Consider the following 17,053-nt stretch of genomic DNA (forward strand, 5'->3'; position numbering starts at 1 on the left):
ATTAATAGAACCAATTACCTGACCACTGTGCAGTACTCTTTATAAACACACACACAAACACACACACACACACACACACAATATTTAAAATTTTTTTAAAAAGCATTAAAATAAAAGAAAAAGATATAGCATCCTGGGTATTCCTAGGGTAAAGCACCTGGAATAAAGAATACTCAAAATATCATAAATGTTAGTCTTTAGAAAGTATCGGAATCATCTAAAGCTGCATTTTTTTAGTGTTAGAAAACATCCATTTTTTTGTAATGAACAAAGAAATCTTAAATGTTCTAAATTACAAAAGATATTTAAAAATCAATTATTTTTTATAAAAGAAAACTGGTAGGCGGAGAAATAATAATACATATTTAAGTGTCTGACTGTATAACACTAGGATTTTAATAATTACATTGCCTTATTTTAGGGCCAAAGTAAGTCCTTAAATATTTCAAATTTTTTCATATATGACCTGTATTAGTTAATATATTATTAATAAATCATGCATTTAAACACATTTCTTTCCCCTGCTATTTAATGATTAGTTTGTCTTCTTTTGCCTAGCAATTTGGTATAGTCCTATTCTTCATAACCTAGAATTATATTTGTGTGTGTGTAATTCTTTTTTACCTCTTTATAGTTATTTTCCAAAGTCTGTTTATGCAACAGTGTTAATACTTTTTACAGTACTGTTTTTATACCACTTTGTCAAGTGAATTTTTAAATAACATAGAGAACTTAATTATGCATGATACCATTTTGGGGTTGTATGTCTAAACTGTGAATGAAAAGTAGTTTTGACAACCACAAAACATTTTGCAAAAAAAAAAATATCATTTAAAATATTTCTTTTACTACACTTGCCTTATGCAAGAAGAGATGAGTTGTTTCTGAAGTGAGATTAGACAATAGAGCCAATTTCATTTTTTATGCATGTGAATGGAGAGTGCTTGAGGTTATTAGTTGAAACCGAGTAACCTTTCCAGGCTTTCATCTCTTTCTTTTCAAATTTGAATATGAAAAGCATATTCAAGTCAAAGACCATCACTTTAATGACATTTGGCAGTCATTTGATTTATTAGGTTTTAGAAAAAAAATTTCCTTTAAATATTTCATCATACTATGCTAATCCTAGTAATATTGCCAGCTGCAGCCTTGTACCTGTATTAGTGGAGACAGAATGGTGTGGAATTTTTTCTGTCATCCTAGTAAAATTTCCATGAATCTACTGAATAATAAAACAACCTTATTGAAATATTCAGATTTGGGTTTTTAGTTAAAGTGTCTTAGAATACATAATAAAAGAAAATGTCTTTTGAAAGGAGGGGGCAAAATTACTTCATCAAATATTGAAGGGGCTTGACAGCAATGGAAATTGTTCTTTATGGAGAATATTTTTACAACAGAATACTTCGGGTTTTCAGTTTGATTAATTATAAAATATGCTTTTGAAATATCTAAGTAATTACTCTAATTTGTACACTGATTTGAACTCCTAAAATCTCATCATCTTAAATATATCTTACTTTTCAGTTTCTAATTATTATTTAAGATGATATAATTTAGACTTGATTCATAGAACACTTTACAAGTTGTAAAGAAAATTTGACATCACAAGTATAGGAGACTCCATTCTTTTTATGAATCACAACTCCTGCTTTCATTAACGTAAAACCTAATTTTACATCCTATTCTATTTTAAGTCATTCATATGAAAACATTTGTGACAATAATGTTCATTAACATGTACAACTTATTATAAGTGTTGATTCATGAAGTTAGAAGTAATAAACAAGATAGTAGTATCAAGCACCTGTTTAATATTATATATTATATTATACATTGTATAATATAAGACATTGACCTCCAAGTTAAAACTTTCTTTTAAAAGCATAAGAGAAGAGGAAATGAATTTCAGATAAATTTATGATATTAAACACAACATAAATATTCTCTTCTGACTTGTGAAATATTGTTAAATATTTAATATTTTAAATATTGTTAAATAGATTGATCTAAAATAGAAGGTAGATAAACTAATATGGCTTTTTATGTGTTTAAAATGATACTGAAGTTTTCAATAGACCTTTGAATATAATTCTTCCAATTGGAAAGTTTTAATATGTGGATTTAGTGAAACTTTCTTGAGTACTGTCAATTAGATAAACACGCCATTATAAACAGTGATTCATTATATAGTTTGAAATAAGGGCAACTAATACTTGTGATTCAGAAATCTGACATAGATGAAGATCTCATAATCCTCACTCCTGATGGACTACTAGTGAAGTATTTATATCCTGAAATGTAAATCAGGAAACTATTGCCATGACACTGTTAACTTCAAACCCTGGGGCATTGGAATCTCATTCTCTCTTTCTGACTTGAATAATCTATCATGTGTTACTGTAAAATAGTGTATAGTGTATTGCAAAAAGGAAACCTATTGCCCTTCATGTTTGTTTAAAATTGACACTAAAAGTAGAATAAAGTGTTTTATATTTCTCCCCTCCCTTTTTTTAAACAGCCATCAGAAAAAATTCGGATTGAGATTATAGCTCTGAGCCTCAATGATTCCCGAGTATCCATGGATGAAACCATACAACGCCTATTTGTAGAATGCCGTTTCTATAATTTTCCTGCAGAAGAGACACCAGTGTCACTTCCAAAGCCCAACAGTGGACAGTGGGTCTATTATAATTACAGCAATGGTATGTATACATAATATGTTTGTGTATTATATCTATTTTTTAACCTTTTTTAAAAATCTATAGATTAGGCTGGGAAAACAGAAAGAAATTAATTCTCCCATACCTATGAAAAATCATAGAGAATTTTTAGTTGCATATTTATAACAATACAACCTGTAACCAGTGAGTTTAGGGTGGGAGCTTGAAAAAAAATCATTAAAGAATTAGTAGGATTAAGAGAATCCCGCCCCCCAAAAAAGGCAGTGGAATTCTGTAAATACTTCTTCCCAGTGATCTTGATACAGGTATAGCTTCCCAAGAAAAACATATCTTCAATAAAACTACACAGTTTAAGTCAATTAACAAATGCTTATTAAGCATCTATGAGCAGGGTACTAGATAACCAGAAATACAAAGAAAAAAATGAAACAATGCCTCCAGTGCAGTGGAGAAAGGCAGAGTGCTCTCAGAGTACTTGAAGATAGGCAAATCTATCAAATGTAAGTATCATCCAGTTAATTTATTGAAAAAATTAGTCATATGATGAAGTCAGACTCAGTTTTTTTGGTAATATAATGTAAACATCTACTTTATTAGCTGAGATTTTTCCGCTTTTCATCTAGTTGTCTTGACATTTAGACATAGTTGTAGTCTTCATGCCCAGAAATTTCTAACATCAGTTTAAAATGTGACTGCATTACATTTCTAAGTAATTAGATTTTAATTGGAGAAAAGTATAAATCTTTACAATGCTATATAATCTGCCACCACGCATCTATTCAGAAAGGCAGATGGATTTTTGATCTTCTAGAACTGGATCTACTAGAGAGATGCATACAAACTTCCTGGACCAGTCAAAATGAAACATGTACTCAGAGCATCTTCTCTTAAGATTTATGAGACTAATAACAGATCATATGTAGCTAAATTTCATGTCAATCTGCCATGGCACTAATTGAAAAAGTACTTCTATAGAGTTTCCTTGAAGCCCTAGGATAGAGTTAGCTCTTTTCATCTAGCTCTTTTCAAGGAGAACACTAAAATCTCATAAATTGCATCTCTTTTTTTAAGTCAAGATACTTGTCACTGGGCCATGATTTAACCATCAGTTTTGCAACCTTGTCATGTAATATAAAAGTAGAAAAGTTTTAAAACTTTCATAGCCTCAGGAAGAATAATCAGGATAATAACCTGAATAACCTTCCCTTTCACCCTTATTCTCAAAATAATCCTACATGTTAGAGTGGCATAAAGATTGCTATAACTACTTCAAAGTTGGACAGACTTAAAGGATAACAACCATTCACGTCCAAGATGATATATCCATTGTACCCTGAACTAGAATTCAGGGCTTATCACTAAGTCACTTTGTTGAAATGGCGGAATATTTGTATTTAATTTCTTTTGTGTTTACTCCCAATTGATAAATAGCCATGTGGTCTTCTAGATTATTTAATCACTATTAAAATATGTAAAGGTTCTTACATTTGCAGTAGCTAAGCACATCCTTTTCTGGAAATATTTCTGTCATAAGTGCTCTGGTGTCCCACATTTTAGATCATTCCCATGTGGTTACTTTATTCACTTATATGTTTGCTATTGCTATTTCAAGATATTGATATTGTAAGAATAGTTGTTTATTCCTAATGAATCAACTATATGATAATCAGGAAGGAAGCCAATAATATGTTATCAATGAACTTAAAGAGAGTGTTTACTATAGCTTTACTCCATCCCCAAATCATTCTTAATTAGATTTGCTTATAAAGACTTTTCAAGGATTATTAAATATTTTATTTAATAAACAAATGAAATTTAGGGGTGGCTAGGTACCACAGTTAGTCATTTTAGTAATAGATGCCTCCCTTCTTGAATATTTTATTATTTTATTTTTATTAAAGTATTGTAGCATTATGAAAATGTTATTGTTATTCCTTTTCTGATGCAAGAAGAATCTTGTAAATTTTTAGTTTAACAACCAACAATCAGACTAATCACTATAATGATTTACTGTGCCCTTGGCATTTGTTACTTCAATTGCAGGGCCAATTTAACGTAGCCTTACATTTTCCAAATTGCATTAAACTATAATAAAAGTAATTTATCCCTTGGCTGATTTTTTTATTTAAATGGAAAATTTAAGGGAGAATCAGCAACAGAAACTCTCCTTGCCAATGGAAAGATTAAATGAAGCTAGCAGTGTTTGATTTTCCACCAGAAATAGAATAAGCATTATTACTTCTATTTATACATAATGAATTGTATACTATAGCCAGGACCTTAGGTACATTAAGATTTGGTGATGCCAGTTTTATCTACAGAGAAGTATATGTTCTTAGGACTAGAGACTATCATTGAAAAAAACCAAAGGTTGAATTCAGTTCATAGACATTGGTAGCAAGGACAAAACATTTATATTTCATTGGTCTTGAAGATATTGCTTTGAGAGTGCTGAGAAGGCAAGAAACTGGTTTAGAAATAAGATTAATGATAGCAGGCCTAAAGGATGTTATCTTGACTGAATATAAACCTTCTAGGGAATTGACAGTGGTAGGAGTAAAAAAAATTAATGAAATCTTCTAAGTTTTATAAAAAACTTATATAGATCTGAAACCTTGGTCACTAAGAACTCAATAGTTGATCATTTGGACAAATTGAAATTAAACTGAGGATAAAAATAGTTACAAGTTTAAAGTTCATAATTAGTGATTGAAAAAATCTGGGATCTAAAGTATTAGAATAATAGAAAACAATATTATAAAGAAGATATTTTTCACAAATATTTCCATTCATAAATAATCTCAAATTGGCTTATTACATAATAGTACATTGTGATATGCAATGTATAATTGTGTAATATTAGACTGTTATCAGGCATGTGTTGTAAGTTATCTATCACATGTGTTTTATGTTGTTTATTAAATTGCCTGTGATTTCAGATTATCTAAACCCTGATAATAAAATTATCTAAAATAGCATTTCACCATTTCACAACTTTAGCCATAAATCAGTGTACATGATCAATGTTTCCTGTCTCATACTTTCATCAGTATGAATAACTTCATCACAGATAGTGAAATTCCCCCATGCCTTATTAGTAAGACAGTTTTAACATATTAAAATATTGTACATGTGCAATATTTTCATGAGTTAGGAGTATCCAAAAAAACTCTTTGCTTTTTTGCAAACATTGTAAACTTTTTAGTATTAACCTTCCCCAGACTCAGGATTGATCCTGAAACAGGAGGTAGCATCCATTGCAGGATCCTATACTTAAAGACCTTCTACATTTTAAGGGACTATTGGAGATTGCTATTCCCAGCACAGTGGTACATAGTAATGAACAAATATTTACTGACTTGAATTGAAGTCACTGGCATAGCTTTCAAGAACTTGTGGTCACCTTCATGCTTCTAGTGAGGCACTAGAGTGGGATTTTTAGGGGACTCCATAACTGTTAGGCCATCAGCAGAGTACTACATATACTGTGTTAAATAATTCTGTAAACTCAGAGAAACTTTTAATCATAGACAAATTAAAATCACCTATATTCAACATTTGTGCAAAGATTTTTGCAGTTTTTTGGAAGCATACTTTTGAAATATATGTAAAAATTCAATACAATGTAATCTGTGTAAGTGGTTTAACTTTTGAAGAATTTTCCCCTTCATCTACTGCACCAATTTTTTTTAACTTGTGGCTTTGTGACATTTCTTTGTTTTCCTTTTGAAATTTCTGAATCCAGTGTGACTCCCTATTTCCTGCTGCATAATTCAAACAAACACCTTTGTCTAATATGCTAGTGCCTGTAATCTAGTATCAATCCTACTTTTGCAGCCTTATTTCATAATATTCCCCTCTACACACTTAAGGTTAACCTATTCTTTCCTAAAATTATTTGGAATGAAACATCCTACACATTTTTCTCGGTCAATAAGCATTGCCTACTAAATGCTAAGCATTTTGATAAATGCTGGAAATAGAAAGGCACAAGATAATCCCTGTTCTCAAGGAGTTTACAGTTTTATATGGGACACAATATGAAAAGAAGCTAGAGGGAAATAATCAACTGAAGGAAGGCACTAGAAAAAAGTAAGGGGAATTAAGAGAGGTTTCCTATAGAAGGTGGAACTTTAGCTGGGACTTAAAGGAAGCCAGGGAAGCCGAGAAGCAGAGCTGAGGAGAAAGAACTTTCCAAGTTTGTGCAAAAGCCAGTGAAAATGTCCAATTCATGGAACAAGGAGGCCAGTATCACTAGATCACCAACAAGAAATTCTCTATGACTGCTCACAACATCATTCCCTCTGCCTAGAACATGAATTCTTAAGCTGAAAAAGAAAGAGGAGAGAAGAACTATATTTCAACATTATTGGTCTCCTTTATAATTCTATGTATTTTATACATTTAAAAAATTCTGATAAGGAGTTCATAAGCTTTATCAGACTGCCAAAGGAGTCTGTGACACACATACATACACAGAAAAAGGTTAGCAGTCTCTAGTTTAGAATGTCCTCATTGCCATATTGGCCTGATGAATTTATCACGTCCTTTACTTTTTTGTAATGCTTTTCTAAATTTATTTTAACATTCTTTTAAAAAAATTTTTCATGTACCAAATTCTCTCCCTCCCTCCCACCCACTGAAAAGGCAAGCAAAATTAAGTCAATTATGCATATAAAGTCATGCAAAACATTTCTATGTTAGACATATTGCACAAAAATGCAACAAAAATAAAATGTGCAAATCATACTTCAGTTTGCACTCAGTTCATTATTCTTTTTCTGAAGGCATTTTTCATCATAAATCCTTTTGAACTTTCTTGGATAATTGTATTGATCAGAATAACTAAGTCTTTCACATCATTACAATATTGCTATTACCATGTATAGTGATCTCCTGGTTCTTCTCAGTTCACTGTGTATCAGTTCATAAAGGTCTTCCCATGTTTCTCTAAAACCATCTGCCACTTCATTTTTTTTGCTTTTTGGTAAGCCAATGTAGTTAAGTGATTTGCCCAAGTCGAACAGCTAGGTAATTATTAAATGTCTGAGGCCAGATTTGAACACAGGTCCCCCTGACTCCCAGGTCAGTGCTCTATCCACTGCAACACCTAGCTGCCCCCTTTTCATTTTTATAGTACAGGAGTATTCTATCACAATTATTTTTTACAACTTGTTCAGCCATTCCTCAACTGATGGACATCTCTGCAATTTCTAATTCTTTGAAATCACAAAAAGAGGTACTATAAATTTTTTTTGTATATTTGTGTGTGTGCATGTGTGTGTGTACACATACATTCTTTTCCTTTTTCTATGATCTCTCTGGGATATAAACCTAAGTAATGGAGCATAGGCTAAGCACAATTGTATAACTCTTTGGATGTAGTTCCAAATTATTCACCAGAATGGTTGACCAGTTCACAGTTCCACTTTTCGCATTTCTGACAAGTGTTTACAGTACCCCAAAATTGTCTTAATTAGCATTTCTCCAATTAATAATGATTTAAAGCATTTTATCATATAATTATAAATAACTTTGAATTCTTCTGAAATGTACCTATTCATTTCCCTTGACATTTTATCAATTATGGAATGGTTTTTGTTTTTATAAATTCAATTCAGTTCTCCATGTATTTTTGAAATGAAAGTTTTATCAGAGAAATTTGCTGTAGAAATTTTTATAACTTCATTGTCTTTGGTACTTCTTATCGAAATGTAGTTTTTCTGATTATCTTTTAATTAGGTCTCTTTTTACTTTTTCCTTATCTTAGATCTTGACTGCTACCCCTGCCTTTTTTACTTCAACAGAAGCATAATACCTTCTGCTCTGTCTTCTTATTTAACTTTGTGTGTCTTTCTTTTTCAAGTGTGTCTCTTATAAACAACTTATTATTGTATTCTGGTTTCTAATCCATCTACTATCTGTAGCCATTTTATAGCTGACCTTAATTCTCTCTCATATTTTCTTCTGTTTGCCTCTCTCTCTCTCTCTTTCTCTCTCTCTCTCTTTCCTATACTGTCCATCCTCAAAAATCTATTTTGCCTCTTACCACTTTGTTTCTGCCTCCCTTAATCTTTCCTCCCTTTTCTCTTATCTCCTTCCCCTCCAGTTTCCCTATTGGATAAAATAGATTTATTTTTTGTTTGTTTGTGTTTGTTTTTGTTTTTATAAGGCAATGGGATTAAGTGACTTGCTCAAGGTCACACAGCTAGTATCTAGTGTCTGAGGCTGTATTTGAATTCAGGCACTCCTGACTCCAGGGCAGGTGCTCTATCTACTGTGCCTATAGCCACCTGAGAGTGTGTGTCTGTGTCTGTGTTTGTATACACACATATGTATATATAACCAATTCATATATATGTCATGGCATTTCCTCCCTGATGTCATGGTCTTTTTAGAGAATGAAGGACAAATACAACAGTTTGTGTATGTGTGTATGTGAAAAATACACACACACACACACACACACAGTCACTCTTTAAACCAATTCCAAGGAGAGTGAGATTTAAGCATTGCTTGTCAGCCCCACCCATTTCCCCCTCCACTGTAAAAGCTCTTTATTAAATGCTTCTTTTATGTAAGATAATTTCCCCCATTATACCTTTCCTTTTCCCCTTCTCCCAGGGCATCCATCTTTCTCGTACCTTCATTTTTTTTTTTTTTGGTAAGATCATCCCAACATTATTCGACTGCTTGTAACTGCTCTAAAGATGCTAAAGTTCTTAGGAATTGCATTATTATCTTCCCATAAAGGAATATAAACAATTTAATTTTATTAATTCTCCTATGATCTTTCTTTCATTTTCACCTTTTTGTTTTTGGGTTCAGTGGCTTGCCCAAGGCCACACAACTAGGTAATTATTAAGTGTCTGAGGTTGGATTTGAACTCAGGTGCTCCTGACTCCAGAGCCAGTGCTCTATCCACTGCACCACCTGACCACCCCATCATTTTCACCTTTTTTTGCTTCTTGAGTCTTTTGTCGAGTTTTCTGTTCAGCTCCATTTTTTTAAAATTAAGGATAGTCTTCATTAAATGTTCATGTTCCACCCAAAGAATTATATTTGGTTTTGTTGCATAAATTATTCTTGATTAAAGTCCTGCCTCCTTTGCCTTCCAGAATTTCATTTACTAATCCCTCTGCTCTTTTAATGTGAAAGGTTGTTAAATCTTAGAAGCTCTTTACTGTGGATCTACAATATTTGGATTGTATTTTTCTGGTTTTTCCAATATTTTCTCCTTGACCTTGGGGTTCTGGAATTTGACTATAATATTTCTGGAAGCTTTTACTTTGGGATCTCTTTCAGGAGAAGAACAATAGAATCTTTCAATTATAATTTTACTCTCTGATTCAAAGATATCAGGGCAGTTTTTCTTGATAACTTCTTAAAATATGATATCTAGGCTTTTTTTTATCATAGCTTTATGGTAGTCAAATAGTTATTAAATTATTTCTCCTTGATCTATTTTCCATGTCAGTTGTTTTCAAATAATATATTTTGTGTTTTCGTCTCCATTTTTTTATTTTGTTTTGTTGGGTTTTTTGAAGACTTATGAAGTCATTACCTTCCATTTGCCCAGTTCTGATGTTTTTTAAGTTTTTGCAAGATGGGGGTGGCTAGGTGGCACAGTGGATAGTGCAAAAACTTTAGGTTGTTTTTTTTTACAAGGCAAGCAGGGTTAAGTGGCTTGCCCAAGGCCACACAGCTAGGTAATTATTAAGTGTCTGAGGCAAGATTTGAACTTAGGTACTCCTGACTCCAGGGCCAGTGCTTTATCCACTGTGCTACCTAGCCGCCCCCCAGTTCTAATTTTTAAGAATTATTTTCTTCAATAAATGTTTGTACCTCTTTTTCTGTTTGACCAGTTCTGATTTTTAAAGTATTCTTTTCATCAGTGAATTTTTTTGTCTCTTTCACCATTAGGCCAATTCTACTTTTTAAGATGTTTCTTCATTATTTTTTGTGCCTCTTTCCCAGGTTAATTCTCTTTTTCTAATTTTCTTCCACCACTCTCAATTCTTTTCCCAATTTTTCCACTCTTATCTTTTTTAACTCTTCAGGAATTCTTGTCCCAAATTCTTAGTATTTTCCTTTGAGGCTTTGATTGTATGTGTTTTCCATACTGTTTTGTGATAATGTATTTTGATCTTCCCTGCCACCATAGTAGTTTTTTTATGAGCAAGCTCTTTTTATGTTGTTTGCTTTTCTTTCTGTCTTGACATTGAACTGATTATGTTAAAGCTAGACTTTGCTCAGCTTAGGGTGAGGAGATACTGTCCCAATCTCAGACTTTCTCTTAACTGTTTTTCTCAGTGCTAATTCTGGGGTCTACAAGTTTTTGGTGCTTCCAAAGTGGTATGATACAGGAAGAGATCCAGGAGAGATGCTCTCCTAGTCTGGATTCTGGTCTTTAGTGAGGAAGGGTCCCTACTTCCCTATAGCCACAAGCACTGTTGATTCTTTTGACCCTGACCCTGTGACCTTCTGCAGCCATAACTATAAGTGCTCCTCTCTACCCTGGAACTGTGACCCAGAACTGCATCTTGTTAATAGACTTGCCAATCAGAGTCAGCTATGCCAAGAGCCAGTAAAGACTCGATAATCTCATTCTATTTGTCTAACCTTCTTGCTGTCTCTGAGATGAAACCTCCCAAAATTTCTGCTGCCATTGTCAGAGCCACCTCCAAGGTCTACTGTTGGTGGGTTTACTGCAAATGGTCCAGGCCATCCCCCATTCCATTGTCACAGATCTCTCCTGCTAATCTCCTTCGTTGTTTTAGGCTAAGAAAATGTCTCACCCTGACCTTTTGTGATTAACTGTGCTGTTCCAAAATTCAATTTGATTTTAAAAATGTTTGGAGGGAAATGTTGGGGAAGTTTGTCTGGGTTTGGACTCTAATACATCATCTCAGCTCCATTACTTGTCCTTTAAACATCAATTTAGATATAATCTCTACAAAGAACACTTCTCTGACCCCAGTCAAGTAACAACCTTCTTTAGACCTCACATAGCACCTTGATTTGTACCTTTCTAACCAGGCCACTTGTATAGTATTGTATGTTATATTCCAGTTTACTTTCTTCCAGCATAATGCATCATACTCAGGAAGCAATACATTGCTTTTTTGTGAAATTTGTTGGATTGAGAAACTTGAGAATCTTCATAGCTTTGTGACCTACTAAAGACAAGAGTAGGTGTACACTGACTTGTCTGCCCTCAGTAATGAGTGGCTGGCAAAATTTGCTTTTATTTAAATTACATGTAGATTTTTAAATTTATTTACTTTTTATTACTGGTCTAATCTTTTCCTTAAAGTATATGACATTCTTTTCTCTGTTGGACTAACAGAAATTGGAATCTTCAAAGCTCATAGTCAGCTATTTCCTGAGTAAAACCAAAGCAGAAAATTAGTATTTGATGTGACAACCTTTAAAAAAAATAATGTCCAAAGCATGTGTGAAAATAATCAAGGGGAAGCTAGATGGCAGTAAATAGAGCACCAGCCTTGAAGTCAGGAGTCTTGAGTTCAAATCTGACCTCAGACACTTAATACTTAATTGTGTGATCTTGGGCAAGTCACATAACCTCATTGCCTTGAAAAAATTTTTAAAAAATAACATAAGTAACAAGTGGATAAGTAGAGCATTGTTTTAAAATTCTGTATTTCTATTTACAAAAAAACTTTGAAACCATAGATATTGGTTATTGTTCATTCTTACCAGTTATTCTTTTTTAGTAATCCTCTAAAACTGGCCATTTACATTTTTCCCATTTTAGAAATCAGAAAACTGAGAGGAAAGTAGCACAAGGAAGTGGCCAGAATAATTCAGAATGCATCACATAAGCCAGAATTATGGACTTTAGGTATCCTATTTATTCCACTGATTTCATAAATCCCAACTCTGTTGTGAGTTTTACTTGCTCATCTCAGAGATACTAAACAGAATTTGGAGTTCTGTAGCTCAGGCCTGTCAGTCTATATATTAGGAATTAATTTAGAAATATAATTTTTGAAAGTTTATTTACTCTTTTGTAGTTCATCCTTGTTAAGGTAATGCAACTGTTTCTCAAGGTGTTTTTGTAAAAAAAAAAAGCTTTCAGATAGGTTTTCTACCTTTCACATTTATTCATAGAGATATATAAAGTCTTTTATCTTAAAAACAATTGTTTACATGCTACTGAGGCTATTTGACGTTGGTTATCTAGGATGCTTTAAGTGACTTCCATTTACTTCCTTTCATACACCATGAAACTGATGGACAACAGCACAATTTGAAATAAAAATTATATTGCCTAGGGAAAAAAATTCTCAGTAACAAAGTTTATTTTCTCCTAATGGAGAACAAATCTGCCTTTAGAACAAAAACAGATCTTCCTTTAGAATTATCCTATATCTCTAGAATGTTCATTTGCCTTTGATCAGAAGAAATCTCTAATTTACCATTTTTGGTTATAGGGAAACCTTTTCCTCCAAATTAGTGTCAGAAAAATATCTTTAAAGGTGGAAACACAAATTGAAAGCTTTCTGGGAATTGAGTACTCAATTGAGGTGAAAAAATTATCAGGTTCATAAATCTAAACAATAGCACTTTTTTTATCTTCCCAAATTATTGATGGAATAAATATTTATAAAATAAATCATCTCTCCTAATCGTCTTGATTGAAGTTTAGATTTGTCACAGTGATATTTTTTTTAAAAAGACTAACCCCTAAATGATAAAAAAAAAAAATCTTCTTTCACTCCATTCCCCCATCCCTTTTGTTTTGTTTTGTTTCTCCCCTTACTCCCACCCTTAGTAAACGTCAGCCCTTGGATTTCCTCAACCTACTGCACTAGATGCCTCTGTTATTGCCTGTTGTGGCAGAAAAGGAGGATTAAATTACTGAGCCTGTCAGAAAAGACAAGCACTCTGCCATACATTATCATTATCACTCACTTCTTGGGTGCAAGAAAATGCAGTAAATCCCCTCAAATACAAAGCAATAAAGGCCGCTGGCTTTTACCACCATGACTGCCAGTGCCATTAACAGGCAATGACAGCAATGTGGCACACTTAGATGTTGCTTGTATCTTTTCTGACAGTGTGCACATAAACCTGCCAGTGACATGACATTAGATCACATGACTATTCAGATTTGATTCTGGTTTCCAGAGCTGCCTTCTTTTTCCAAGTATATTGTAACAACTTGCTTTTATCATGTGTCTCTTTAAAAATAAACATTTATAAAAACACAGAAATGGGCAAATATTAACATACATCCCTGAGTGGTTTTTGATTGCAGTTTTATTCTCTTGTAGTGTTATATGTGGATAAAGAAACCAACCAAGCAAGAAGAGAGTCTCTAAAGACTATATTACAAAGACCAGAGATGCCTAATGGAAGGTACCTTTAGAGTTATTCAATTACTCTAGGTTGCTAATATAATGTGCGTTCATATTTGTAGGCTTGGCTATTATTTTTGCGTCAATCATGTTGCCAAGTAATTTTTAACTTCTATTTTTTTGTTTTATTATTGAATAATATAATACATTTTCTTTCCATAATATTATTGAAGTATTTGAAAGCTATATCTTATAATCATATTTAACATAAAATTATGAAATCTCTTTTGTCAATTCTAGGGGAAATGAATCTTTCTAACTGAAATTAAAAACTCCTAGTTTTGGTTCAATGTAAACACAAGGTGATTTTAATAATTACATTTTACTGGTTTTGTTAATGAAGTTTTGTACTTAAAATTTATTTGTACTTAAATAGTTGTTTGAGTATATATCTTTAGAAGCTCCTTGAGGACAGGGGTTAAGTTTTATCATCTTAATAAATACATAGAAGAACTTAATAAACTTTTGTTCAGTTATATAAGGGCTAAAATATGTGGAGTTTTAAGTAGTGATTAACTGAATGCTGCCCCTAAACCTGTATGGACTTAATCCATCTCTGGCTGCCAAGGAATGAGAATGTACAATTGTGTCACTCTTGCTCTCTTTGTTGATTGTTGATCTCTATTGGTGATAGAGCCTTCAATCAATCAGTCAATCAGTCAATCAGTCAACTAGTATTTAGCGAGGATTTACTCCATCAGGTACGGTGCAAGGAACTGGGAGTGCAAGTATAATGAGTAAAACTATCTCTTCTCATTAGGAGGTTATAGTCAAATGGAAGAGATAGCAAATACATATATGAATACATGTGATGTAAATTGAATAAATACAAATATATATAACGTAATTAAATACAAATAGTGTAAGAAGAAAAGCTTGCAAATCTTTTGTGTTTCTTTGTCAAAAATAGATCCTACTTGATAATTTAGAAAGAAGCTGATGAAGAAACAAAATCAAGATGGCAGAGTAAAGAGAGTATTCTGACTGAATTCTCTTAACATTCCTCTATACAACTTTAAAATAACATGTCACAGACCATGGAATCAGGAGGATCTGAGTTCAGATCCATCCTCAGACTTTTAATGCTTAGCTGTGTGACCCTGAACAAGTCATTTAACCCCATTCCCTTGCAATAATAATAATAATAATAATAATAATATGTTATATTGAATTCTAAAGCAGCATAATCATGAGAGGTCAAGCTGAGACATTTTTTAGCTCAGGAAAACTTAGAAAGGCAGAAGGAGAGAACTGTGGTCCTGATGTTGGTATCTGAACAGGAGCACAGAGACTGTGATTTCAGCTGTGGATCTAAGAAGCAGTGTCAGCAGAATTTGTACTACCTGGATCTGTCAATGCCCAGAGATAGTGAGAGGATTGAATACATGATCAGAAAGAGATTGGTGCCATCTGGCAACCACATTGCCCATTATCCAAGTCTGAGTCCCAGTTCCAGGGTTGAGAGGAATTGTGGTTATGAGGGAGTAGGGGGTCTTACCTGGGCAAAGACTTGGAAGATTTGAACCTTCCTGAACCTGAATGCCCCTCCTTGGAAGCACTGAAAACATTAAAAGTTGCTGTGGTGACAGAAGCACAGGACAAACTCAGAAAAAGGTAATGACATGGCATCTCCAAACAGTGTCAAAAAAAAAAATGTGGGTTGGACACAAGCCTAACAAGAATTCCTGGAACAGCTAAGAGAGATTAAAAAAAGAATAACAACAAAAAAACAACTTTTAAAAATCAAAAAATAGCAGTAGGAAAAAAATGGAAGAAATGAGAATGATATAAAAACTTTCTGAAAAGAGAATAGCCTATTAAACAAGACACAAGAAATAAGAAAATAGCTCCTTAAAAATCAGAATTATTTAAATGGCAAAAAAGATACAAAAACAATGAAGAAAAATAATTCCCTAAAAATTAGAATTGATAAAATGGAAACTAAGAACTCTTATGAGATAAGAAACACTAAAACAAAACAAAAGAATGAAAAAAATAGAAGAAATCTTATGAACCTAGCACACTGGGAGGAAAAACTAACCTAGAGAATATATTGAATATAGATAATTTGAAAATGATTGGAGTCAATTAGTTCATTGGTCTACTTAAGAGTTCATTGGTATGAGTATTGACATGATCGCAAAAGTAAATGGCAGGAAATCTGAGAAAGAGGGATGTACTAGGGAAAGGAAGAAGAATGGAGAAAACTATCATCTAAAAGAGAATTGCAGAGTTTTTTTATAATGGGGGAAAAAAACGGGGAGGGGAGGAAAGGAGGGTGAAGGAGATTGGCAGTGCTTGAACCACATTCTCATACAAATTGATTCAAAGAGGGAAGAACATACATATACATATTCAGTTAGGAATACAAATCTCTTTCCCAGCAAGGAAGGAACTAAGAGATGGGGTGACTGATAAGGTGAGAAGATTAAGGGAGCAGTGGTTAGAAGAAACTAGCTAATGGCTGCCCATTTTTTTCTGACAGTTCACTCTACTTTTTTTTCAATTCTAAATTTTTTTCTCCCTCTCTACAATACTAAGAAGAAAAGGAACACAAACCTTTGCAAAAAAAAAATGTGCATAGCCAAACAAAATGAATTTACATTTTGGGCTTGTCAGAAATGTGTCTTATTGTGTACACTAGCTATTCATTTGAAGTGAATATTGACAATTAGTATTTTCAAGTGAGTTTCCAAGTAAGAAGAGCATTATCCTCTGAGTAAAGAAGGGTATCTCAGAATTAACCATTTCTTGAAGAATGCAGGCTATATTTTAATGCCTTAGTTTCACTTTTTGAGAAAGTGAAATAGTGAAATCCAGCTAAGGAATATCTTGCATTCTCTTTTTCTGTAAGGATCTCTTTTACATCTTTACTACGAGTAATTTTTAAAATCATTTTTCTACCATCACCATTTCTTCTGATGTTCCCACTGTTTCAGATTGTCCACTCACTAAAGAGTTGAAGGATAAATATTTAATCATGTT

The 17,053-nt window shown here is 32.9% G+C and overlaps 1 protein-coding gene across 1 annotated transcript in view; it reads left to right on the forward strand.

The window, feature by feature from the left end:
• RPGRIP1L (RPGRIP1 like) overlaps positions 1 to 17,053 on the forward strand; it is a 120,642-nt gene that overhangs the window by 92,146 nt on the left and 11,443 nt on the right. Inside the window, exons 24-25 of the mRNA XM_074211301.1 lie at positions 2,522 to 2,705; positions 13,985 to 14,069. Coding sequence (XP_074067402.1) covers positions 2,522 to 2,705; positions 13,985 to 14,069 — 269 coding nt within the window. The remainder of the gene's footprint in view (positions 1 to 2,521; positions 2,706 to 13,984; positions 14,070 to 17,053) is intronic.

Source organism: Macrotis lagotis, chromosome 1 (genome assembly GCF_037893015.1).
Source record: "Macrotis lagotis isolate mMagLag1 chromosome 1, bilby.v1.9.chrom.fasta, whole genome shotgun sequence".
NCBI lineage: Eukaryota > Metazoa > Chordata > Mammalia > Peramelemorphia > Peramelidae > Macrotis > Macrotis lagotis.